General features: G+C 42.5%; 1 protein-coding gene across 6 annotated transcripts in view; it reads right to left on the minus strand.

Annotated features, from left to right (window-relative positions):
- ccpg1 (cell cycle progression 1) overlaps positions 1–26839 on the minus strand; it is an 85027-nt gene that overhangs the window by 36664 nt on the left and 21524 nt on the right. For 3 of the 6 annotated variants that reach the window (XM_069910631.1, XM_069910634.1, XM_069910630.1), the window contains exons 4-8: positions 24647–24746; positions 22922–23004; positions 11484–11694; positions 2780–3022; positions 1601–1624 (exon numbers count right to left, since the gene is read on the minus strand). In XM_069910631.1, coding sequence (XP_069766732.1) covers positions 1601–1624; positions 2780–3022; positions 11484–11694; positions 22922–23004; positions 24647–24746 — 661 coding nt within the window. The remainder of the gene's footprint in view (positions 1–1600; positions 1625–2779; positions 3023–11483; positions 11695–22921; positions 23005–24646; positions 24747–26839) is intronic. The other 3 variants (XM_069910635.1, XM_069910633.1, XM_069910632.1) reach the window with 1 other exon arrangement.

The following is a 26839-nucleotide window of genomic DNA, read 5'->3' on the forward strand; positions in this document are numbered from 1 at the left end:
TGCTGTAAATGGTTATATGGTTATTTGATAAGGCTTCCCATGCAAACCTTTTCAGAAAGTAAGGAGACATGGAATCCAAGGAGGCCTTGCTTTTTGATACAGATTGGCTTGCCCAGAGAAGGGTAATTGTAGATGGTTTGTATTCTGCATGGAGGTCAGTGACACAAGTGGTGTTCTGTAATGAATTGAAGGAGGAAGTAGAAGGGTGGGTTTGTAAGTTTGCGGAGGACACACAAGTCAGTGGTGTTATGTAAAATCTGAAGGGTGGTCAGAGGTTACAGAAGAGGCTGGGATGAGAAGTGACAGATGGAGTTTAACCCAGAAAAGTGTGAAGTGGTTCATTTCAGTACGTAACATTTGAAGGCAGAATACAATTTTAATGGGAGAACTATGAACAGTGTGGATGAACTGAGAAATCTTATTGTCCACATCTCCAGGACACTCAAAGCTGCTGCACAGGTTGATAATGTTATGAAGAAGGCACATGGTATATTGTCCTTCATTAACCAAGGGTTTAAGTCAAAAGACGGGAGGTAATATTGCAGCTGTACAAGACCTTAGTTAGGCCACTTGGAATATTGTATTCAGCTCTGGTCATCACTATATGAAAGATGTAGAGAGGAGATTTCCAAGGACGCTGCCTGGATTGGAGCCCATGCCTTATGAAGACAAATTGAGTGAACTTGGTCTTTTCTCCTTGGAGCGACAGAGGATAAGGGGTGACCTGACAGAGGTGTACAAGATGATGAGATGGATGGCCAGAAGCTTTTCCCCACTGCTGAAATGGCCAACACGAGGGGGTGTTATTTTATGGTAAGTATAGTGGGAATGTAAGAGGTATGTTTTTCCACAGAGTGGTGGGTGACCAGAATGTGCTGCTAGCGACAGTGGGAGAGGCAGGTATAATAGGATCTTTTAAGAGACTATTAGATAGTTATGAGAGAACAACGGAGGGTTAAACAGTAGAGAAATTCTAGGCAGTTGTTAGAGGAAGTTATTAGGTTGGCAGGGCCTGCTCTATGCTGTAGATTTCTACGTTCTAACAAAAAAGTAAATGCAGCACAATGGTGAGTCTACTGGGACCTGCTACCTCACAGCTCCCATGATCTGGGTTCAATCCTGAGATTTTCCACAGGAGTCTGCTTTCTTACAACATCCGAAAAGAGGAGAAAGTTGGATTGTCAGAGCCAGCCTTGTGGAGGACAAGGTTCCCACTTTGTACAACTCCAGAAGTTGCACATGTCTGCAATGCATGCATTTAAACAGCAAGAACTGGGCTTTTTCCATTAGCAACAAATTAAAAATTTTCCTTTAAAGCATGCATTTAAAATCTGGACATTTTAATTTGAGATTTTAATCTGAGAGCAGTTATAGCAATAAAGTTTGCAGCAGGGGTGCAGTGCCAATTTTTTTTTTAAGGTGCTGGAGCTCACCAAAAATGGCGACAAGGAGGTGCTGGAGCGGCACCCCAGTGAGCTCCAGCAGCTCTGCACTTCTGGTTTGTAGTGTCAAGCAAGGTTCTTCATCTTTAGTTACCACTGCATGTAAATTTGATAAAATATTTCCAAACAATTCTAATGGCTTTGACTGCTGTACTCACTGTCTTCCTTAGCTTCAAATTCACCTGAAAGTACACAGAAACTAACTATAAGCCACAAGATAGAACGCCTTCAAAGTAAATGCATCATGTTAAAAAACATTCTGGAAAATATGCAAGCTCAGCTCCCCCAGCTCTCAAAAACAAACAACAATCATTCCTTCTGCAGCACAATTCACCATTTAGTGTCAAGGCTGAGTGATTGTACTTTGTTTTAAAGATCTGCTCTGCAACAGTGATCATACTATTCACCTTCGTAATTAAAAAAAACCCTTTCATTTTACCCTTCAGCAAAAGATATGCTAAAGACAGCTCCAGAAAACCAGGAACAAAGTGCAGTATAACAAATAGTGATAAAGGGTTCAGAGCCGAACCATTGACTGACCATGACCACCCAGGAATGCCAGTACTTCAGCCCACAGTGTTGTGCCAACCTAATAACCTCCCCTAACAACTGCCTAGAATTTCTCTACTGTTTAACCCTCCATTGTTCTAACTATCTAATAGTCTCTCAAAAGATCCTATTACACCTGCCTCCACCAATTCTTCGTCTGCTCAAGATTCCTGCATCTGCAGCTTTTGTGTTTGTCTGACAAAAAATCTGTTGGACACAAGTTTGTCATCCAACTTGTATATTGTTGAAAACTATCAAAATAAATATTTAATTGAAGTGAATTCTATTCACAATTTCATAAATACATTTATCTCATCCACCTTCAACAACAAATGTAGCCAAATACAGTACAGTCCTCTGGTCAATAAATCTCCTTCATCCTAACTCAGCATGAAGTGCACACTCCACATACATCTTTACAACGCTGTCCTAATTCCTTCCTGAACTAATGTAACTTTTTAAATATAAAGTTTACATGCTTCCTCAATTGACAGGTAAAGGATGTAAGCAAACAGAATGCAGAACTACAAAAATTTGCATTACTAGAGGATTCATGAACTGGAATGACAGGAATGCACCCATCCAAAGTTACAGAACCATATACCATCCTCTCTTCCACAGATTATGCAGAAGTATTCAAGAGTTTGTCCTAAACCTTTCTCCAATGCTCCTCCACTCTTGACTTTCAAAAGCTTTCTCAAAATTTCTCTTCCCAATTTCTCTTTTGTGAACCAGTTTTAGGTATCGACTATGAACTACATAGAGACAAGGTGACAAGTTGAACTTACCATAGAAGTGCCCAAATCCCATGCTGAGAGCAATAACCAGTGCAAGTAAAATGCATTTATTTAGAGTGGTATTGAACCGATGTTGTTGCTGCTCCCCATCACCCACATCCTCCCCTGGCTTCTCCTCTGGTTCAGAAGACGAGAGAGTTCTTTTCCGAATGCGCCGTTTTCGGTGAGTAGGGCTGGATTTACCACTGGTTTCGTCACTGCTTGATTCATCTCTGCTTCCTTCCAGTGCAGATACTGAAAGAGGAAATCCATGATAAAGATTATGCACATCCTGCACAATATGTTCAAAATCGTACATCCATGATTATGAATTACAAAAGTTGGTGAAACAATACAAAAGGGTATCCAAAAATGAAGGAGTCCACTCCAGCACATCTATTGCATTTTGAAACCGAACACTCTCCAAGAAAGATCAGTTAAGATTCTATTCAACAGTTAGGATCACATTGCTATTGACCAACTCTATTCTGAAGCAAAGAACTTACAGAAGTCCATCTGAAAACACAAATGCTGGAGAAACTCAGCAGTTCAAACAGTGTAGCAAAGATACATAACCAACGTTTCAGGCTTGAGCCCTTCATCGTTTCTCCAGCATTTGTGTTTTTACTTCAACCACAGTGCCTACAGACTTTAATGTTTTATGAAAGCCCATCATTGTCGAGAACACTGGATATTAAAAACAGATGGCACACCATTGCAATGGTAACAATGACTTGCCTTTGAAAGAATAAAGTATTTTGCAGCGAGTGGGAGAATTGCACTGTATCCACCAATGGGGGTGTTTCTACTGAGCCGGGAAAGCGCGGTGATGCGAGGTGAAACACGGTGATGCATAGTGACACCTCGAATCTGGCCGCACTGTAAACACATCCGGTTGTGGCCGACGTGTGGCGATTCAAGGTGCTCCGGTATCCTACTTTTGAGGTGGTCGATGCGGGGTGATGCGAGGGACGACCTCGCAGTGGAAACACCGGAAGTCGCCATTTTTCACCCGCGGTTTTCAATTGCTCATCGGACTTCCTGGTCACCTCGCATTCCTCACGTATTCATCGCTCAGTAGAAACAGTTCAGGTAGTCCTAAAATGCGCGGTGATGCGAGGGACAAAAAAAATCACGGTGATGCGAGATGTCCTTAGTATAAAAACACACAAAGTTCCACGCAGAAAGTAGCTCAATTAATTTATCACAAGCATTTAGCATCTCTCAGTTTCCCTTTCAATGCTTGAATAAACGAAAAAATGTCCCTTATTTTTCTCCTTGTACGAGATACTTCACAAGAAACAATATATACTCTACACATCTCATTGCAAATTTACACAGGGAAAAACTATTTGGCAATGTCACAGTGGTTTATTTTGTCCTCAGAGTGGGTGTTGGGGTTGGACTAAATTACAGTAAAATGCTGTCAATGCCCTGCATTCCCAACATTGAAAGGCAAACTATACCAAGGCACAACACAACAAGCTCAATAAACAAATTGGTGAAAATGGTCAAAAAAGTAGCAGGAGACACAGCACATCAATGATTTTGCAAATGGATCAAAATTATTTCTAAACAAAGACAAGAACTTGAAATTAATTCAGTGGATGAAGGAGCATTGAGATGGGGATGACAGGTGGATGAGGCAGGAATATTGCATGATGGAGCACAAGAACAGTGGTTGCAATAAGCTGGAAATTGTGTTTGGAACCTGCAGTGTCCTGGGCAATCCAAATCACTTACAAGAGTCCAGAGGAAGGATAAAGAGGGATTAATAATGTCAGGTGGTAATAAGTAGTTTGATAATAAGCTTAACACTCAACAGTCATTGAGGATAGATTTTGCACTGACTGTTCATCCTGAGAGGAGATGGAAGTGGAAAACATGTGACCAATGTCTGTTATTACTGGCTTTGCTTAGCTGCAGTGGGACAAGTTAAAAATACAAACATTGCTCTCATGAATCATTATTAGTCATCCTGGGGAAATAAAGCCAACTGGTTTAGACTGACCATGCTACTTGGAAAAACCAGACTGCCCACCAGATGCTCTCTCAGCTAATCACTCCATCTGGGACCTCACAAAACTGCTGCAGCCTGCATCCTTTCACATCCACTTAAAGATATGTATGGTTTATGTTTCAAGTGAAGAAAATCAACTACAGCATTTTGGTTTAAACAGGAGTATTGGAAAGCTTCATAAATAAGAGATAATACAAATGTTCTTGTCCAGCACAATAACAGGCAGTTTCAACTTCCCTGTTAGAATAGATGGTCAGAATACTGAGGTGGGAAACTAAGCTTTATAATGTAGAGCTCATTGAAAGAATCAAAGACTTGTTGATCCAAACCAAGGCTTTTATTAGCAAAAGACAGGAGCTCTTCACAAGTGGCCGACCAGTCCGGAATGATCTGACCTGGCTAGGGACACAACCCTTTAAGGCCCAGACAATAGGTGTGGCTTAGCTCTCAGCCAATCGCTGTAAGCACAGTCTAGATACAGTAACTATATACACTATGTACATTGGTGATAGATCTGTACTATCACTCACCCCTTCTTGGAGAACTGACCCTGGGAAAAAAAAACAAAAACGAGGGAGAGAATAAAGGAAGGGGTAGGTCGAGGACTGTAGCGGTCAGGGGGTCTGACCATCCGGCGTGACCGCCGTGGTGCCGGGATTGGGGTCACTGGAGTGGTGTCGCCAGAGGGCTCATCGGGTGCGACTGCTCCGTCGCTCAATTCCCCAGTCGTGTTGTCGGCAGGGTGGCCCAGGTCGTTGGGGTGCTGTTGGTCCTTCTGTTGCGGCACAGGGCCTGGGGAATAAAGAGTTGGGGAAGGTTGGGTTGGGGGGTTTGCTGGGTCTACCGTGTCCTGAGCTAGGTCCCGCACCGAAACAGTGTCCTCCCGCCCATCTGAGAACTCAACGTAGGCGTAATGTGGGTTTGCGTGGAGTAGAGTCACTCGGTCGACCAAGGGGTCGTTCTTTGAGTGCTGGACGTGGCGTCGCAAAAGGACGGGGCCAGGGACGGTGAGCCATGCCGGTACAGTGGTTCCTGATTCGGATTTCCTCAGGAAAAGGAACATCCTTTTGTGGGGGGTGGCATTTGTTGCAGTACATAGGAGGGAGCGGATGGAGTGTAAGGCACTAGTGAGAACCTCCTGCCAGTGAGAGGTGGGGAGACCTTTAGACCGGAGAGCCAGTGTAACCGCTCTCCATATGGTGGGATTCTCCCTCTTGACCTGGCCGTTACCGCGTGGGTTATAGCTTGTGGTCCTGCTTGAAGCGATACCATTAATGAAAGGTTTTGTTTTTACTCGTGGGATGAGAGAGTTTCTATGCTAACTGTGATTACACATGCATGTAGTGGCCCACTCCGCAGGCTGACACAGGAAACGGCCATCAAACTCGGCGATCGAGCAAGTGGTACACAGGATGAGAGAGCCACTCCCATAGGTCGCAGTAAAAGCAAGAGTTCACAGGGATGGTCAATTTTTATCATTCGCATTATACCTGCTGCAGCCTGAATCGTGAGCCCTTTATTCCCCCTCATGATAAGACAATAGACAATAGGAGCTGGAGTTGGCCCTTTAGCCCATCGAGCCAGCACCGCCATTTTACAGATCATGGCTGATCACAACCCCTTTCCAGCCTTATCTCCATAACCCTTAACTCCTTTGCCCACTAGAGTCTTATCTAACTCTCTTTTGAACATAATCAGCGAATCTGCCTCTACCACCCTCTGTGGCAGAGTATTCCACAGATTCACACTTCTCTGGGTAAAAAAATGTTTTCTCATCTCCGTCCTAAAGGGCCTACCCTGTATTCTTAAACTATGCCCTCTAGTCCTCGTCTCCCCCATCATTGGGAACAAGTAATCCGACTTCACCCTGTCTATCCCCCTGATAATTTTATATACCTCAATTATGTCCCCCCTCATCCTTCTAAACTCCATTGGATACAAGTCCACTTTTTCTAGCCTTTCAGCATATGTAAACCCCGCCATCTCCGGAACTAACCTTGTAAATCTGCGCTGCACACCCTCTATAGCTAGTATGTCCTTCCTCAAAATTGGAGACCAGAACTGGACGCAATACTCCAGGTGGGGTCTCACCAGGGCCCTGTACAACTGCAGAAGGGCGTCTCTGTTCCTATACTCCAATCCCCTCTTTATGAAAGCCAACATGCCATTTGCCTTCTTCACAGCTTTCTGAACCTGCATGTTAGCCTTCAGTGACCGGTGAACAAGTACACCCAGATCCATTTGCACCTCCCCACTCCCTAGCTTGTCTCCATTTAAATAATACTCAGCTTTTCTATTATTGCCCCCAAAATGGATAACCTCACATTTGCTCACATTGAACGTCATCTTCCATTCAGCAGCCCACTCCCCCAACCTGTCCAAGTCCCTCTGCATTTTCCTGACATCCTCCTCACACCCCACACCGCCACCCAGTTTAGTGTCATCTGCAAATTTGCTCATGTTATTAATAATCCCCTCATCCAAATCATTTACATAAATTACAAACAACTGAGGACCCAATACCGATCCCTGCGGCACTCCACTCATCACATCCTGCCATCCTGAAAAAGACCCGCTTACTCCAACCCTTTGTTTCCTATTTCTTAACCAATTTCCTATCCATGTCAGCACCTTACCTCCAATACCATGCTCCCTGATCTTGCCCACTAGTCTCCCGTGCGGTACCTTATCAAAGGCCTTCTGGAAGTCCAAATACACCACATCCACTGGCTCTCCCAAGTCCACCCTCTTTGTTACATCCTCGAAAAATTCAAGAAGGTTAGTCAAGCATGACTTACCCTTAAGGAATCCATGCTGACTAGCCCTTATACTATTATTTCTGCCTGTGTTCTGCTATTACTCCTTTTATGATAGATTCCAATATCTATCGAACCAATTTCTTCCTCTTCACATATTTAAAAAAGCTTTTGCTATCCTCCATTATATTATTTGCTAATTTCCTCTCGTACTTCATTTTCCCCTTTCTTATGACTTTCTTAGTTACCCTCTGATGCTCTTTGAAGGTTTCCCAATCCTCTAACTTCCCACTCCGCTTCGCTATCTTATACTTACTCCCTTTGGATTTGATATTGCACTTGATTTCATTAGTTAGCCACGGCTGCCATTTGCATCTCCTAGAGCCTTTCCTCCACTTTGGAATAAATTTGTCCTGAATCCTGTGAAAAATGTCCAAAAATACCTGCCATTTTTCCCCAGTTGTCCTCCCAGCTAGTGTATCTTTCCATTTTATTTTGGCTAGCTCCTCCCTCATAGCTGCATAATCCCCTTTATTTAACTGCAGTACAGATGCTTCCGACTTCTTTCTTTTTCCCTTTCTAATTGCAGCTCAAAAGTAACCATAATAACATGGTCACTATTCCCTAATGGCTCCCCTACATAGAGGTCACTTATTAACTCTGCGTCGCTGCACAGCACCAAGTCCAGAATCGACTTCCCCCTGGTAGGTTCCTCCACTAGCTACTCCAAGAAAGTATCTCGTAGACATTCAATAAACTCACTCTCTTGTGTTCCTGTCCCCATCTGATTATCCCAGTCCACCTTCATGTTGAAGTCCCCCATAACTACCGTATTTCTACCACTTTGACATGCCACTCTTAATTCCTGATTTATACTTCTACCGATATCTGAGCTACTTTTCGGAGGCCTGTAAATGACCCCCATTATGGTCCTCATGCCTTTACAATTTCTTAATTCTATCCAAACAGACTCTACCCCACCTGTTTCAAAGTCTTTCCTTTCAAATGCCTGAATTTCATTTCTTACCAACAGAGCTACCCCACCTCCTCTTCCTAACTTTCTGTCTTTTCTATTGGACGTGTACCCGGGAACATTTATTTCCCAATCCTGCCCTTCCTGCAGCCATATCTCCGTTACTCTGACAATGTCATAACCTCCCATTGCCATTTGCGCCTCAAGCTCATCCATTTTATTCCTTACACTCCATGCATTCATACACAATATCTTGATACCATATCTCCTTTCTCCCTCCACCTTTGTTCTTGATGCACTTGCCCCTACTCTCCTATCACTTTTAGTTCCCTTTTTCCTTATTGTTTCAACGTCTAACGGAACCACCCCTATATTCACTCTCCTATCTGCTTCCCTATCAGTCCAGTTCCCTTCCCCCTGCCAAATTAGTTTAAATCAAATCCGACAGCATTATTAAACCTAACTGCCAGTATATTGGCCCCCGTTGCATTCAGGTGTAAACCATCCCTCCTGTAGAGGTCTTGTCTTCCCCAGAAGAGATCCCAATGGTCAATGAACCTGAATCCCTGCACTCTGCACCATTCCTCCAGCCACACATTTAACCTCCTGATTTTATTATTTTTGCCCCCACCCACGCACAGCACAGGTAGCAGCCCCAAGATTACAATCCTGGAGGTCCTGCTTCTTAACCTCCTTCCGAGCTCACGGTAGTCCCTCTTCAGGATCACCTCCTTCATCTTATCCACGTAATTTGTACCCACGTGTATCAGGACTTCAATGGGCACAGGAGGCGACCAAGGCTTTAAAAGCAACTAAAGATGCCCTAGCCAAAGCCACCAACCTTGTGCGGCCGAGGACAGCCGCCCTCATGGGTAGATGCCTCCAGCACAGTGGTCGGGTGGGTACTTGAGCAACTGGTTAATGGACAGTGGCAGCCACTGGCCTTCATCAGTAAACACCTCAGGGCATCAGAGCCTTTGATAGGGAGCTGTTAGTGTTCTACCTGGCAATTCGGCATTTCCGTTACTTCCTGGAGGGCAGGAAGTTCAAAATCTGCACATACCACAAGCCACCCACCTTTGTTTTCAGCAAGGTTTCAGACCCGTGGACAACCAGGCATCAGTGGCACCTGTCCTATATATCTGAATTTTCAACAGATATTGAACACATAGCTGTCAAGTCCAATGTGGTAGCCGATGCCCTATCCTGTCCGGCTGTCCTGGTGGTGCATGACCCCATCCCGGGTATCGAATATGCGGCGCTGGCAAATGTGCAGAAGGCAGACCCTGACATACTGGCGTACCAGACAGCACTTACCGGCTTTCAACTAGAGGGCATCCAGATCGCCCCAGGTAACCATACACTGCTCTGGGCTACCTCGACTGGCAAACCGCGCCCTGTCATTCCATCCGCATGGAGGAGGCGAGTTTTCGATTCGGTCCACAAGTTGGCTTACCCCCTTATCAGGACTACAGTTAAAATGGTGGCCAATAGGAATGCCTAGCACAGCCTCCGTAAAGGGGTCACTCAATGGGCCAAGACATGCACTCAGTGGCAGGGATCCAAGGTCCAGACCCACATTAAGACCTCTTCACAACCCTTCGAACCAGTACGCCGCCATTTCAGCCATGAGCACGTAGACATTGTGAGGCCCCTACCTATATCCAGAGATACACGTTATCTGTTGACCATGGTCGACCGGCTGACCAGATGGTCACTACCTGAAATCTCTAGAGGCGTGTGCCCGGGCATTACTGAATACCTGGGTGGCACATTTTAGGGTTCCTGAACACGACATCTGACAGGGGGGCCCAATTCACTTCCAGGCTATGGACTGCCTTAGCAAACACCCTGGGGACCCAACTCCACCATACCACAGCATACCACCCACAGGCCAACAGTTTGGTGGAGAGGTTTTACATGCACCCGAGGACAACCCTTTTGGCCCAACTCACTAGACCAACGAACTCTCTTGGGTCCTGCTCAGCATCCATACAGTCCCAAAGGAGAATCTCGAGGCATCCCTTGCTGAGTTGATCTAATGGCGCTCCTCTAGTCCTCCTGGATGAATTTATGGCTGCTTCTGAGAATATGGGGCACCTCTTGGCAGCCACCTTGTCTCGACTGTGAGCGCACCTGGGCACACTGGCCCCAGTCCAGCCCAGAGCCCATGGTCAAGACGGCACTTTTGCAGACTGTCACTACGCATTTGTCTGACACAGGGTGCACCAGCCACCTCTCCAGCGGCCGTACGAAAGGCCATACCACATTGTCAGACACAACGGCTCCACTTGCGTGTTGGACATTGGCAGCTCAACCAGCTGAAACCAGCCCACTTGGTTTAACCAGGTGGTCACTCACCCGACTCCCATCCAGCACCAATTCCCTAACTCGGCTGGATGCACTTCTCATAGATGAAGTCATCAGGGATACTGGTGGCTTCCCTGACGACCCACATTTTGCAAGAGGAGCATTCCACTGCCTTGGCTGCCATTCCCAGTCTATGACTAGATGAACAAAATCTATGAAATCTTAAAAAACCTGCCCTTACCTGGGCCTACCTGCTGAATCCTTTTTGTTCCTCGAATAGGGTGGCCCTTTCTGACTTCAACTCCGACTATTCCTCGGCTCTTACCTATTCTCGCCGAAGACTGTTGAGCCAAAGCCTTACCACTCTGACTCTGCCCACTCCGACGATGACCACACCCTCGATGACATGTATGTACTGATAATAAATCTAAACTTTGAACAATGGAAGTCGCAAGCATCTTGTATTAGAATAATAAAGCAATTATCTTTCAATCTTAATACATGGGTCATAATATTCGAAAACAGCTAAACATTACAAGCTGATATTATACTGTGAAATCAACACCCCAATCAAAATCTTCAATGCAGATTTAAAGTCAATGAAGAGACCCGTTGTTACCTTGAATTCAAGCTCTAATCTAATTGACCTGTTCTTACCAGTTTCTGGAGGAGAAAAGGTGTACTGGCTGCTGGAGGATGATCCAAGGTTCAAGTCATCATCATTTGTCTGTTCTATTTCCTCATCCTCAGTTGATTCTTTAATAGACTGAAGATCTTCCACAGGTGATGACTCAAGAGTAACAATATCTGAATCATCGCTGGTCGCACCAACAAAAGTACCGTCATTTGTCAATTCTTCTTTCGGTACCTAATTAGAATTTTAAAAAAATTTTAAAAAACCTTTCATGATTATTTCTGTAATTTCAACTTCACAATATCCATCTTGTACCCAAATGTTTAAAGTGCACGTTTAATTCTGGCATAATAGTTCTGAAACTTTTTCAAAAAATATAGAATACAAACTTTAAATACATTAGTATGAAAATGTTAGGTTTCAACACATTTTTATTGTCCATCCTTCAAATTTGTTTTGACAGTTACTAACCCCATCCAGTCCCAACTAAATACTTTGCTCTATAAGTCAGATTTCACCCAACTTGGATATTTATCTAGTTATCTTTTCTTACCTGCAAGATCCACTAGCCACAAGTAGCAGGCCTGTATCTGAGCACAGAAATAATACATTTCCTCTGGATGCAGCAAGTATATCTGAAACATACCAACCAACCAGAGCAAAACCCCTGGGATTCTGCCCCTACAGGGATTGATAGATGCTGGCTAACTGTTTTTTCTGGTTGCTTGAGACTCACTCTTACAATGCCTAACCAATACACCTGCAGTAAGACAAAATGCTATAATGTACTTACAACTGAACAAACATCACTTGCATGAACATCTAAGCCGTAAAGAATTTTACTTTATTTTCAGTTACATTCTTTGAAAATATTTAATCATTGCTGCATCTGCAGGTTCCTCCCCTCCAAAGAACTGTCCAAAAGACAAATATCATAGTTAATTAATCCTTGTCTGAGTAAAAGATAAAGCCTTACTCATATACTTTTTTTTTTAAATTTTTTTATTTTTCACACCATAAACCACATTAACCCTGATACATACTTTTTCCTTTTCAAATATATACAGTGCCATTTTCTCCCCCCCCCACTCCTCCCATCCCACCCTCCCTACCTCCCCCCTCCCGTCCATTTAAAGTACAAAATCTAGGATACATTAAACCAGTCAAACAATGTTGTCATACAATAAAAATAAACAAGAAATTCCACTGAGTCAATTCTTTTCATTTCCTTCTCCTTTCGTTAATTTAGGTAGTGAATGTCCCCAGTAGGTTTTCACTATTGTGTTTAATGTAAGGCTCCCATATTTGTTCAAATATTTCAATATTATTTCTTAAACTAGATGTTATTTTTTCTAATGGAATACATTTATTCATTTCTATATACCATTGTTGTATTTTCAAATTATCTTCCGATTTCCAGGTTGACATAATACATTTTTTTGCTACGGCTAGAGATATCTTAACAAATCTTTTTTGCGCATCCTCCAAATCAATTCCAAATTCTTTGTTTTTTATGTTACTTAGGAGGAAGATCTCTGGATTCTTTGGTATATTGTTTTCTGTAATTTTATTTAATATTTGGTTTAGATCTTCCCTATCCTTGGAAAAATGTTCATTTTTATACAGTTTATCCTTCCTATTAGTGTTAGTGCTAAATCTTTCCAATGCTCTAAATCGTCCTGTAATTTTTTTCATTAGTGGATAATAATTGAGTTTATATAGTTGGCCGAGATTTTTATTTATTTGTATACCTAGATATCTTATTGCTTGCATTTGCCATCTGAATGGTGATTCCTTCTTAAATTTTGAGAAATCCGCATTATTCATAGGCATTGCTTCACTTTTATTTACGTTAATCTTGTAACCCGACACTTCTCCATATTCCTTCAATTTCTTATATAATTCTTTTATTGATAGTTCTGATTCTGTTAAGTATACTATAACATCATCCACAAATAAACTGATTTTATATTCCTTGTCTTTTATTTTTATCCCTTTTATATTATTTTCTGTTCTTATCAATTAATAAATCTTTAAATGTTTTATAGAATTCTATTGGGAATTCATCCTCTCCTGGTGTTTTATTATTTGGTAATTTTTTTATTATCTCTTGTATTTCTACTATTCCAAATGGTTCTGTTAATTTATTTTGTTCCTCTATTTGTAGTTTTGGTAGTTCAATTTTAGTTAGAAATTCATCTATTTTCCCTTCTTTCCCTTCGTTTTCAGTTTGGTATAATTGTTCATAGAATTCTCTAAAGTTTTCCTTGATCTCCTTTGGATTATATGTGATTTGTTTGTCTTTTTTCCTTGATGCCAATACCATTTTCTTAGCTTGTTCTGTCTCAAGCTGCCATGCTAGAATTTTGTGCGTTTTTTCCCCTAGCTCATATTTCTGTTTTGTCTTCATTATATTCTTCTCCACCTTATATGTTTATAGTGTTTCATATTTTATTTTTTATCTGCCAATTCTCTTCTTTTAGTTGTATCTTCCTTCACTGCTAATTCTTTTTCTATATTTACTATTTCCCTTTCCAACTGCTCTGTTTCCTGATTATAGTCCTTCTTCATCTTGGTTAAATAACTTATTATTTGCCCTCTAATGAACGCTTTCATTGCATCCCATAGTATAAACTTATCTTTCACTGATTCCGTGTTTATTTCAAAATACATTTTAATTTGTCTTTCAATGAATTCTCTAAAATCCTGCCTTTTGAGTAACATGGAGTTTAATCTCCATCTATACATTCTTGGAGGGATGTCCTCTAACTTTATTGTCAATATTGAGGGTGAATGGTCCGATAATATTCTAGCTTTATATTCTGTTTTTCTTACTCTATCTTGCATACGAGCTGATAACAAAAATAGGTCTATTCTTGAGTATGTTTTATGTCTAGCCGAGTAATATGAATATTCCTTTTCCTTTGGGTGTTGTTTCCTCCATATATCCAAAAGTTGCATTTCTTCCATCGATTTAATTATAAATTTCGTTACTTTGTTCTTTCTGTTAATTTTTTTCCCAGTTTTGTCCATATTTGAATCCAAATTCAGGTTGAAATCCCCTCCTATTAATATGTTCCCTTGCGTATCTGCTATCTTCAAAAAAAATATTGCATAAACTTTTGATCTTCTTCGTTAGGTGAATATACATTGAGTAGATTCCAAAACTCCGAATATATCTGAATTTTATCATTACATATCTCCCTGCTGGATCTATTATTTCCTCTTCTATTTTAATTGGCACATTTTTACTAATTAATATAGCTACTCCTCTTGCTTTTGAATTATACGACGCTGCTGTTACGTGTCCTACCCAATCTCTCTTTAATTTCTTGTGCTCCAATTCAGTTAAATGTGTTTCTTGCACAAATGCTATATCAATTTTTTCTTTTTCAGTAAATTTAGCAGTTTCTTCCTTTTAATTTGGTTATGTATTCCATTAATATTTAAAGTCATATAGTTCAGCGTAGCCATTTTATACTTTGTTCATCTTCCCTTCCCGTTTCTCCATCATTACCTTTCCTTCTTATCCATTTCTTGTTTTGAACACTTTATAAGACAACATTTCTAAAACAAACATTTTCCCTATTCTCCTATTTAAAACTTCTTTAACCCCAATCTCCCCTCCTCCTACTGAGTTGTCCTTTATCCCTTGTCGGACAACCACATCTCCCCTCTCCATTTGGATTTGCGAATACACTCGCAAACGTCAGCTGATTTTGCAGTGACCGTAACTCCTCCCCACCCAGTCCCCCCAGAAAAGATTTCAATTTTCATATGTAACCAAGGTCACTCTTTTAATTCCCTCCTTATTCCCTCTATTCCATTTCCCTCCCTTATTAATTCTTGTCTATACTCTATATATTTTCCTCTAAATACGGATACATTCATGTATGCACACTATATATATACACACACACATATACCCCTTTACACACATACATATAGATCGTGGTCATGTACTCTTATTACATGTCTTCATCTCTCTGCTTGTTTTGTAGTTGTTCTGCAAATTTCCTTGCTTCCTCTGGATCCGAGAATAGTCTGTTTTGTTGCCCTGGAATAATTATTTTAAGTACCGCTGGGTACCTTAACATAAATTTATATCCTTTTTTCCCATAAGATCGTTTTTGCTGTATTGAACTCCTTCCTCTTCTTCAGGAGTTCAAAACTTATGTCTGGATAGAAAAAAATTTTTTGACCTTTATATTCCAGTGGTTTTTTGTCCTCTCTTACTTTCTTCAATGCTTTCTCCAATATATTTTCTCTTGTTGTATATCTTAAGAATTTTACTAAAATGGATCTTGGTTTTTGCTGTGGTTGTGGTTTCGGGGCTAAAGTTCTATGTGCCCTCTCTATTTCCATTTCTTCCTGTAATTCTGGTCTTCCCAGGACCCTGGGGATCCAATCTTTTATAAATTCTCTCATATTCTTGCCTTCTTCATCTTCCTTAAGGCCCACTATTTTTATATTATTTCTTCTATTATAGTTTTCTATCATATCTATCTTCTGAGCTAACAGCTCCTGTGCTTCTTTAGCTTTTTTATTAGATTCTTCTAATTTCTCTTTTAAGTCTTTTACTTCCATATCTACAAATGTTTCTCGTTTTTTCCATATTTTCCACTCTTTTTGCCAATTCTGATATGGCCATTTCCATTTTATTCATTCTTTCTTCTGCATTCTTAATTCTTCTTTTTATTTCATCAAATTCTTGTAATTGCCATTCTTTCACTGATTCCATATATTCTTTAAAAAAAGCTACATCCATTGTCTTGCTTTCCTCTTCTTCTTCCTCTGGGTTGACCATCTGTTGTTTCCTTGTTTTCTTTTTACCCTCTTCTTTCTTGTTGTCGTTATTGTCTGTGTTCTGCACCTGCTGCTGTGCTGCAGGTGTCTCTCTCAGCTGTGGAGATCGACTCCGCAGCTGTTCCCCCCTCCCGTCGGTGTGTTTTTTTTCATGTGCGGTTGCGCATTTTTACTCGGCTCTGCGAGCCATTTTTGTAGTCCCGAGCCCGGGACCTCCACTGACCTGTGGGAGCGGGCCTCTCTCTCCGCGGCGGGCCTCTTCAGACAGGTAAGGCCTTCACCTTCTTCCAACGTCTTTCCTTCTTCTTTTCTTCCCGTTGTTTTTGGTTTTTCTTTCTTCGCTGCCATTTTCTTCACACTTTTACTTTCACTTTGTTTTGGTTTTTAAGTTTGTGCCTTTGCTTTTTCTCTATTTTTTTTTAAACTTTTCTGGAGAGGGCTGGAGTTCCCCTACCGGCCACTACTCCATCACGTAACTCCCCCCCCTTACTAATATACTTAATAAAATACTAATAAAGACTGTTGGTTAACAGGGTTAAGGAAACCTTTAAGAGAGTCACCCCAACAGTGAGCGACATCAATTAACTTTTCATCCTGGCAAAGCCATTGGTATTTCTCTTGACTTTATTCAAACAGCTACTACGAGCAAAGCACATCCAAGGCCCTCCACTGGCTGAATATTTGCTTCCATCTTCACCAAAGGTTTATGTGTTACTTCAGAGATCATATACAATTTAAAATTTTTATTTATTCTTTTTATTTTCTTTCCTCAATATTTTCTGCCAGTTGCTTGAGTTCTGGATAACAGGTTTTACTGCTTTTAAACTTAGCAAAATGAGTGAAAAACTGAGACACAGAGGGTCGAATATTATCCAAAATAAAAAGCCTGAAAAATGGGTAGTGTCTTGGTTTAAAAAAAAACATTTCAAACACAAGCATCAAGTCCCACTGCCAAAAACATTAAACCACTGAATATGTTGACCAAAGAGGCATTTAGCTTTATAATAGAAATTCTATGAACATTTTCCCCTCCGTTGAGCTTGATTTCCAGATGATTTTTTACAGAACTTTGATACAGATCTATTTTTTTTAATTGTCCTCTAGTACAGGCAGATTTTCTTTCCCCAAAGTATTGGTAAACTAATATTGAGATTCTTCATCTTATTTGCCTTTTATTTTCCCAGAATATGTGCACAAGTACATTGAGTTCACTGAAAACAGCTTGACATAGAAGCCTTTGCAAAACAGCAATATTTTAGACTTTGTCCGCTCCTGAAGCAATTCAAATGATCCCAAAATTGGCAAATTTCCATAACTACGTTCAAAATGAGTGGCTGCCATGATATGCAGTTCAGAATGATCATGCTTAGTTATGCAATTTCAACAATATCCACCACTCAAACACACATCCTGCTGGAAACAGCTTTTGATCTAGGTGGAAAAGTTGATACAAGCCTACCTGCATTGATGATTCCAATCAAAAGTTTCTTTCTTATTCAAGAGAAAAAGATATGAACTACTTTGAAGCTTTCAAATTTTCAAGGAGGACCTCTACATTATCTGGTAGCAGGAAGCAGACTCCTCTAGTCATTACCTAAATATAAATTACCGTGCCTCTTTGGAATGTTAAATCTACATTGCTTTCATATCCAGGCAGAGTAAATGGTTTTCTCTGCATACCAGGGGAAAACACACTATTCAACAGGGCCATGACATGGCAATCAATGGTGAATGACTGTCTCCCTGACAACAGCCTCATTTCGAATGAGGCCAAAGCAGACCTCAGGCCTTCTTTGTACTATTCCTTGAAGATGTCTGTTTTGTAGTTAGGTCCATGATGCCTCAATGCACAAAACAATTTTATACACAAGATACACATAAGTTTGTTGCCATATGTATTGTACAATGTACATATGCACCAAAATTCTTATTTGCAGCATCCAAACAGGTATTTGTAAAAAAACTATAATAGTAAATTCATTTAATTTCAAAGATTGATCGATCATAAATATTCACAGTAATTCTAGTGCAAAAAGTAACTATATATCAGCTTTCATGTTGTTGGAACAGTCTATGATTGATGCCACAAGGGAAGGTTAATGAACCCGACAGGCTTGAAAGGCTCCTTTTATAAAGTTGGAGTTCCCGCCGTTTGATTAATTGGCTGACATCAGCCGCATGAATAACAATAGTGGGCAGGAACATTCTTGCATGTGAATACCCTTCTTCCCCAGCCTATTATTGATCCGTTAGCTGGGCAGCTTGGCCATTTTAGGGATGCTGATGTTATACTGCTCCAGCTTTCAACTGTGCCGGTTTGCTGTGTTTAGGGACGTGTTACAATGTGTTATGCTGCTGTTTATTACTGCATGCACCACGCAGGCCACCACATGACCCCCCCCATAACCGGCACTGCAGTTCATAGCATCCTTGGATGCAGTCCCCAATGTCTTTGGTGGTCTGCCTCTGTGTTGAGGTGTTGACATCTCCACAGGTTGTGTCAGGTCGGTGTGTGCTGTCTTGAGCTCGTCTGCGGTGAAGACCTCTGGTTTGCCACCGAAATCCAGTTCAAAGGTGCCCCCGTTATTCCGGATGACTCGGAAGTGGCCTTCATTGGGCTTCTGTACTGGTGGATGATGTGGCCCTCTGCTCACAAACATATACTCAGTCTTGGAGTTCTTTAGGGATGTTGAACTTGGCTTGCCCATATCTGGAGGGTGGGATCGGAGCCAGGTTACCGACCTTTTCCCGCAGCCTGTCCAGGTAGGTGGTTGTATCCTCCTGTTGGGACGAAATCCCCGGGGACCATGAGTGGAGTTCCGTAAATGAGCTCGGCAGAGGATGTGAGGAGGTCTTCCTTCAGGGCTGTGGGTGGTATTCTGTCGTGTTATGTAGCCGAGCACCCCACAGGTTGGCAATATCGGTTCACAGGCTGGAGGTAAATTGTGCGCCTCTGTTGGAGGTTATGTGGTATGGTAGCCCAAACCTTGCTACCAGGACGAGACGAGTGCCTTGGCGCAGGACCTGATGGATGTGTTGGCCACTGGGTGAAACGGTTGACCTCCGTGAGCAAGTACGGAAACCCTGTGAGACTGGTAAGGGTCCCGCTATGTCCACGTGAATGTGGTCAAACCTTTGTTCCGTTGGCTTGACATGGGGGGACCTTGGTGTGCAGCTGTACCTTGGCTGTTTGGCACTGCATGCATGTCTTGGCCCATCTGCAACATGCCACGCGCACTTGCTGGCCATCAACCAGACCACGATCTTGATTGATAGATGTGCAAGCCCATGAATGGATTCGAAAACTCACACAGGAGGGTAGTGTTAGCTGTGCCAACTGGGATGTCTTGAAGCTGTAGCTCTGTGATGGTGGTCCTGTACTGAGGTATCTTATCGTCCTGCTGCTGTGCCTCCGCCAGTGCCACAAAATCCAATCCGTTAGTCAGAGAGTGGATGCTCTGTCTCGACAAGGCGTCCGTAATCACATTGTCTTTTCTCGAAATGTGCCGTACGTCAGTGGTGTACTCCGAGACGCAAGACAAGTGTCTCTGCTGGTGGGCTGACCAGGGGTCAGAGATCTTGGCCAGGGCTAATGTCAGTGGCTTGTGATCCATGAAAGCCCTTCCCTCTAGGAAATACCAGAAGTGGCAGATGACTAAGTACAGCCCCAGTACAGTCGAAAGCACTGTACTTTAGCTCAAGGGGCGACAGATGATTGCTGAAGAAAGTTAGCGGATGCCAACTTCCTTCCATCTGCTGCTCCAGAACTCCACCAATCGTTGTTCCTGAGGCATCGACCGTGAGGATCGTCTGACCTGGGGTGAGCCAGGAGTGCAGCATTAGCCAGGGCTTCCATCGCTTCCACGAGTTGTCATCCCAGGTCAAGTCCTTCAGGGTGAAGAGTGGGCACATCGTTCTAGACACTGCGGGGATGAATCTGCGATAAAAGTTGACCACCCCCACTAACTCCTGCAGTCCTTTGGTCGAACTGGGCCTCAGGAAGTTGAGGATGGCCTCCACCTTTTTGGATAGTGGTGGGGTCCCACATTTGGTAATCCTGTGGCCCAGGAAGTCAATTGTGCTCAGCTCAAACTGGCATTTAGCCAGGTTGATAGTGAGGCCGAACTCGCGTAGGTGGCTGTTGAGGTTTCGGAGGTGTTGTAGATGTTCCTGCCTGGTTCTGCTTGCCACCAAGATATCATTTAAGTAGACAAAGGTGCCATCCAGGTCTCACCCACCGTGTCAATCAGTTGCTGGAAGGTCTGTGCCATGTTCTTGAGCCCGAATGGCATTCTCAGGAACTCGAACAGCCCAAATGGAGTGATGATGGCCATCTTGGGGATGTCGTCAGGGTGCACCGCGATTTGGTGGTAACCTCGCAACAAGTCCACTTTGGAGATCATCGCTCCATGCAGGTTTGCCGCAAACTACTGGATATGCAGCACGGGGTAACAATCTGAAGTGATGGACTCGTTAAGCTGACGGTAGTCGCCGCATGGTCTCCAGCCCCCAAATGCTTTAGGTACCATGTGCAGGGGAGATGTCCATGGACTGTGCAACCGCCAAACGATGCCCAACTCCTCAAGCTTGCGTAACTCCTCCTTGGCCAGTTGGAGCTTCTCCAGAGGAAGTCATCTCGCCCTTGCATGGAGAGGTGGACCCTTGGTAAGGATGTGATGCCCAACACCATGTCGGGGCAACACCACCATGAACTGAGGGTAAAGTATTGCCAGAAACTCAGCCAGCACCTTGGAGAACTCATTGTCTGAGCTGTGGATGGAGTCCATGTACAGCCCTGGGAGCCCGGCACCCCTCAGTGCAAAGGTTTGCACATCTCCACAGGAAGTCCGCTCCGAGGAGTGGCTGTTCCACTGTAGCCAGTGTGAACTCCCATGAGAAATGACCGCCTCCGAACTGCAGCTCTGCCCTGTGAGTGCCGTAGGTCCATGTGCTGCTATTGTTGGCATCTCAACGTGGGGCCTGCTTGCCTGCATCTAGTGTCCAAACCTGTCGGGGCATCATGCTGACCTCCGCTCCTGTATCCATCAAGAATTGTCCACTGGAAAGGCGATCCCATACATACAGGAGGCTTCCTCGATGGCCAGCTGCCATGACCAACAGAGCAACTGGCATCGATGGGCCTTGGTGCCCTATCTTTGGTGGTAGAGAAATCATCTCTCCTTGGACTCATCCCTGCCACTCCTTTCCTGGGCCTGCCTTGGTCTGATTGCAAGACTTCTTGACAAGCCCCAAGAGAGCAGAGCACTTCTGTTTCTGCTTCCACAGAATGTCTGCCTGTGCTGCGACGTTCCGGGGGTCGCTGAAATCTGCGTCAGCCAGCAGTTGGATGTCCTCGAGCAGCTGTTCCAAGAATGCCTGCTTGAACATGATGCCGGATTTGTGGACTCCCAGGAGGGCCAGCATCTTGTTCATGAGCGCTGATGGGATCTGTCCCCTAGCCCATCCAGGTGGAGCAGCTGTGCCCCTCTCTCTTGCCGCGAGAGCCCAAAGATCTCGGTTAATAGCTCTTTGAAGGCAGTGTAAGTGCTTTCCAATGGTGACCTGTTGGTGAAGTTGGCCACTCTATCTGCGCTGACCACGTGGTAGTATTGTGTGGTCTCGGATGTGATGCTCCGAATCTGAGCCTCAGCCTGGTCGAACCACATGCCAGATCGAACTGTCCAGAAGGTCGGGAGTTTGAGGCTAACTGCGCTGATCGCTGCTTCATTATCCATCGCTGTGTTTAGATGCTATCTAAACCATTGGGTCCCCAATTGTAGCCGCCTGCTACGAAGAAACACATACACTCACAGTGTGGGAGGTTCAGCTCTGGAATTTATTGAGGCTGGAAAGGCTTCTTTTATTGAGTTGGAGTTCCCGTCGTTTGTTTGATTGGCTGACATCAGGTGCATGAATAACAATAGTGGGCGAGAACATTCTTGCATGTGAATACCCTTCTTCCCCAGCCTGTTATTGATCTGTCAGTTGGACAGCTTGGCCAGCGCCATTTTAGGGCTGCTGGTCTTGAACTGCTCCAGCTTTCAACCGCGCAGGTTCATTGTGTTAAGGGACACGTTACAGTGTGTTATGCTGGTGTTTACTACTGCGTGCGCCACACGATGTGCCGGCTTGATCTCCGCGATGGCAGGCGCCACTCTTTGTTCTTAAACCGAAATGTGCTTGTTTTCAAGGTTCTGCATGAGAAGGTTTCTTCTATGAGAAAAAACTGAATAGAAATCTAGAAAAGTATGAAATATTCACAGGCTTAGCCATCCAAGTTTTGACTATTACAAAGGCAATGAAAACAATGGGCTAGAATATCTAGACCACTGAAAACACCAGTGAAAATCTTTCAAAACCTCATTTGCCAATCAACATGTGCTGATTTTGAAAGCTGACTTCCAAGAGCGAGCTTCAAAGGACGTAGTTTTAAATCAGCTACATACACTATAACTTTTGACAAAATCATATGGCATAGAAAAATGCAAGGGTTTGTGTAACAGAAAAGTGGTTGTTTTGAAATCATTATTCAAACTAGTGAATTTTATTCCATTCTATTATATTCATAGTTCAAGGACCACTTTACAAACTGTTAATGACTTCAACTTTACAGCTTAATGTTAGTTCATAAAAGACAACTAGTCTATAACCTCACCTTGGACACCAATTCCCGTTCCTCAGATGTAACTGAAGTGCAGGGATTTTCCACTTTTGACTCTACATGTTCAGTGGCCTTTTCTGCAAACCAAATTGTGGAGAGTAAAATGTTTCAGTCCCTTTGAGAAAGTTAAAAAGCACACAAAATTATTTCCCAGTTAGTTAAGTTGGTGAAGCAGTAGTCTGAGTATCTGGAGATGATTATTTCTTCTCTATTTGCACAAGTCAGCAATCTGGGACGAGTTTTCAAGAAAGCAATATTGCAGAGCTGCATAAGAAAAACTAACAGGATCCAACACAAATCTACTGGACCTGGTTTTGATATTATAATGACACTAAAACTATGGACGATCCCTCTTGCTACAGGATTTTCACGTGTTCAGTTTAATACCAATATCCCAAAGATGTTGTCAGAGAACAAGTGGATCTCCCAGATGACAGATCCTGTGCCAAATCAATCTCATCAATTTTCAGTCCATTCCAAAAACTAGGTAAAGGAAGTGAATGAGCCTCCATGACTCTGCCCATCTGGAATTCATCTGATATAGGAAATCAATTTACTGATCCAAAAGACACAGATATTAACCACTCCATAAAACCAAAGGAGGATTTAACTTGCACAATTTTCTCAACTTATGGAACAAGTGAGCCATACGCTGGGAGAAATAGACATACAGCATGGTAACAGGTTCTTCCAACTCATGAGCCCATGCTCCCCAAATAAACCAACTAACCTATAACCCTCTAGGTTTAAAGGGAAGAAACCAAACACCTGGAGGAAACCAACGCAGACATGGAGAGAACGTACAAACTCCTTACAGACAGCAATGGATTCGAATCCAGATCACTGGCGCTAATCATATGTACTAATTTGGGGGCAGAAGCCATATTTCTTGTGATTGAATTACTTTTTCCCCTTAAGATTTTGGTAGTTTAACTTTGTCTGATGGAATAGAAACTTGAACTTTCAAATTCCCAAAATCATCTGACCTTTAATGTTGGAGGCTGTGGCTGCAGGCAGAAACAAGTGAGGTCCTTTCCCGATCAATAACATCCTAAATTGTGAGAGAACAAAATTCTAGCAATCTGATCAGTGCATGTGAAACTGCAGTAAACCTTATCAGACTTGAGATACACCAGGGCAAGATCCCTGCAGGAATAGTGGTGAGGAAGTCATTGAGTAAGAGTCTACACCATCAGGCACCCATTTATACACTAACCATATCCTAATGCATTTCATTCTTACACCAGAGTATCGTGCACATCCTTGTCACCGAGCTATAAGGAGGATGTGAGAAAAGATTCATGAGAATATTATCGAGATAGTGGTGTTTATATAAAAGTCTAGATAGGGCCAAACACAGTCAAATGCAACTAGCTTGGGTTCATAACTTGATTGTGAGAGACCAGCTGGGCCAAAGGGCCTGCTTCTGTACTATTGGCAGTGTCCATCAGATCCTATCACTCAACTATACACGAGGCAATTCACAGAAATAACCTATCAAGCCGCACATTTTCGGGAGGCAAGAGGAGAACAGAGCTCCTGGAGGAGGAAGAGCATACAAACTCCTTCCCCAACGTCAGGATAGCTCCACCTCTGCTCCATCCTCAAGAAAGGAGGTTGGAGAAGAGGCAGTTTTTGTACATGCACGTATACAGAAACACGTTTAGCAGAAAAATCTAAAGACTATATCTGTAAATGTGTATCAGTGATTGTGTTTACCTTGCGATTCAAGTGGCTTGTCAACCTGTTGATTTGTTGAAGGCTGCAAAGTGCATTGAGCTTCTCCTTTGTCTGAACTGAGGACCTCCACATCAGAACCCTAACCAAAAGGAGATCAATTAACAAGTAGCAATTCAAACAATTCAAAAGTTATCATGTAGAGTTTGAGTGTTTAGTGTGCACATTATGTGCGTCCTGATCACTGCCTACATAGTGCTCCCATTTCCTGCAGCAAATGGTGCAAGTTTAACTACACCATATTTACAGTGATATCCAGACATCAGACTCCCTCCAAACTAAATGATCCCATGTGCAACTATATTATTCTGTACTCCTCAAATTACAGGGTGAACATTCTCTTTCACTTTATGAACCCAGCAATTAACATCCAAACAGTATTTTAACATTGAATATGACACCACATATTTAGTCTTCTGTATCAACACACCAAATGTTAGAGTTAACTTGGCAGACTGCTCACAAAACCCTTTTTCCAGCTATGTGACAAAGCTAAATTGTGATAACAGCCTCCTGAGCATTCTCTCAACACAACTCGATCATTTGAATCATCAGCACAGACTTGAAGCCCAGTTAATCCAGGCCTTCTGCTTGGATGCAGAATCCAACTCCCCATTCTGTCCAATAGATACTTCGACAAACTTCTTGCTAAATTATTTAGAAACATCAGAACAAAATGACAGAATTATTTTCATAAGCTTTCAAACAACTCTTTAAAAAGCCATTGGAGTCAGTCAGAAATGTGGTCAGAGGATCATCAAAGATGGTGTTAAAGAGAAGCCCAGTGTATCTAATCTCTTCTGGACTGAACCTACATCAGTGCCTCAATTTGAGTGGACGTGGTGATGACAACAACGTTTGGCATACTTGTTTTCATCGGGTAGGGTCAAGAGTACAAAAAGAAAACACGAAAGTCTGCAAACACAACGTTGGAGAAACTCAGCAGATCAAAGAATGTACTTTAAATAGCAGCGGTAAAGTTACATAACCAACGTTTCGCGTTTTGAGCCATTATCAAGGCATGAGCAAAATGTGGGCAGCTGCCCAAACCGGGCTCAAGCCTGAAATGTTTGTTCTGTATCTTGCCCAAAATAGTTATGCACAAAAATCTTTGCTAGATAAAGTACACTGTTTAACCTGCTGACTTTCTCTAGCACTGTGTCTTTACTATAGAGTACTAAAGGTGGGACTACATGATTCAGCTGTACAACACATTGGTGAGACCACATAAAATGCTGTGTGCAGTTCTGATTTACATCAATAAATTGGACAGGGTGGAGAGGAGGCTCACCAGGAGGCTGCATGGCTGGAGGGAGATGGATAGGCTGGTAAAAGTGAAGACAGAGGTGATCTTATTGAGGTTTACAAAATCATGAGGCATGAATAATGTTCACAGACTTTTTGCCCAAAGTCGATGATTTGGTTTAGAGGTTTAAGGCAAGAGGGAAAAGATTTAAGAGGAACCCAAGAGGCAGCTTTTTCACTCAGAGGGTAGGCCATGTCTGGAACAAACTGCTGGAGGAAATTGATGGAATGAGCAGAATTACATTCAAAACCCATTTGGACAAATAGGAGGGACAGAAGGATTATTGATCAAATCCAGGGAAAAGGAACAAGCCCAGAATGCTAACTTGATCAGCGTGGACAAGTTGGGCCAAAGGGCCTGATCTACACTGTACAACTCCATGACAGTATCAAAGATTCATTGACAAAAGTCATTTCGCACATTAACACTCTTTCAGGCATGCATCAACTTTCATAACAGAAAGTCTATTCAACTTCTTACAAATAATTCCAAACAATTTGCTTCAGTAAAGGAAATACAATTTGCAATTAATATTAAAAGCATTTTATCCAATAATGTGAATGGTAAAAGTTAACCATTAACAATCTGATTATAGTCACCAATAAGTCATCCTCAAAGTATAATGAATGATCTACAATAATGATTGGTCAAAAACATCCTGGCACTTCAACATTACATACCATCAATCCAATTAGCCTCCATCCATTTGACAGAAAATATGACAGACCCTTTACATTTTGCATAACCCATGAATACACTGTCAGGTCAGAATTATTCTAAGCTTGGGGCAACACCAGTATAAGAAGTCTTGCACAAGGAATTTTTCTTTTTTTTTGGAACATGTCAGAACCTCCATGCAAAAAATTCTT

This window comes from Narcine bancroftii, chromosome 14, assembly GCF_036971445.1.
Source record: "Narcine bancroftii isolate sNarBan1 chromosome 14, sNarBan1.hap1, whole genome shotgun sequence".
NCBI lineage: Eukaryota > Metazoa > Chordata > Chondrichthyes > Torpediniformes > Narcinidae > Narcine > Narcine bancroftii.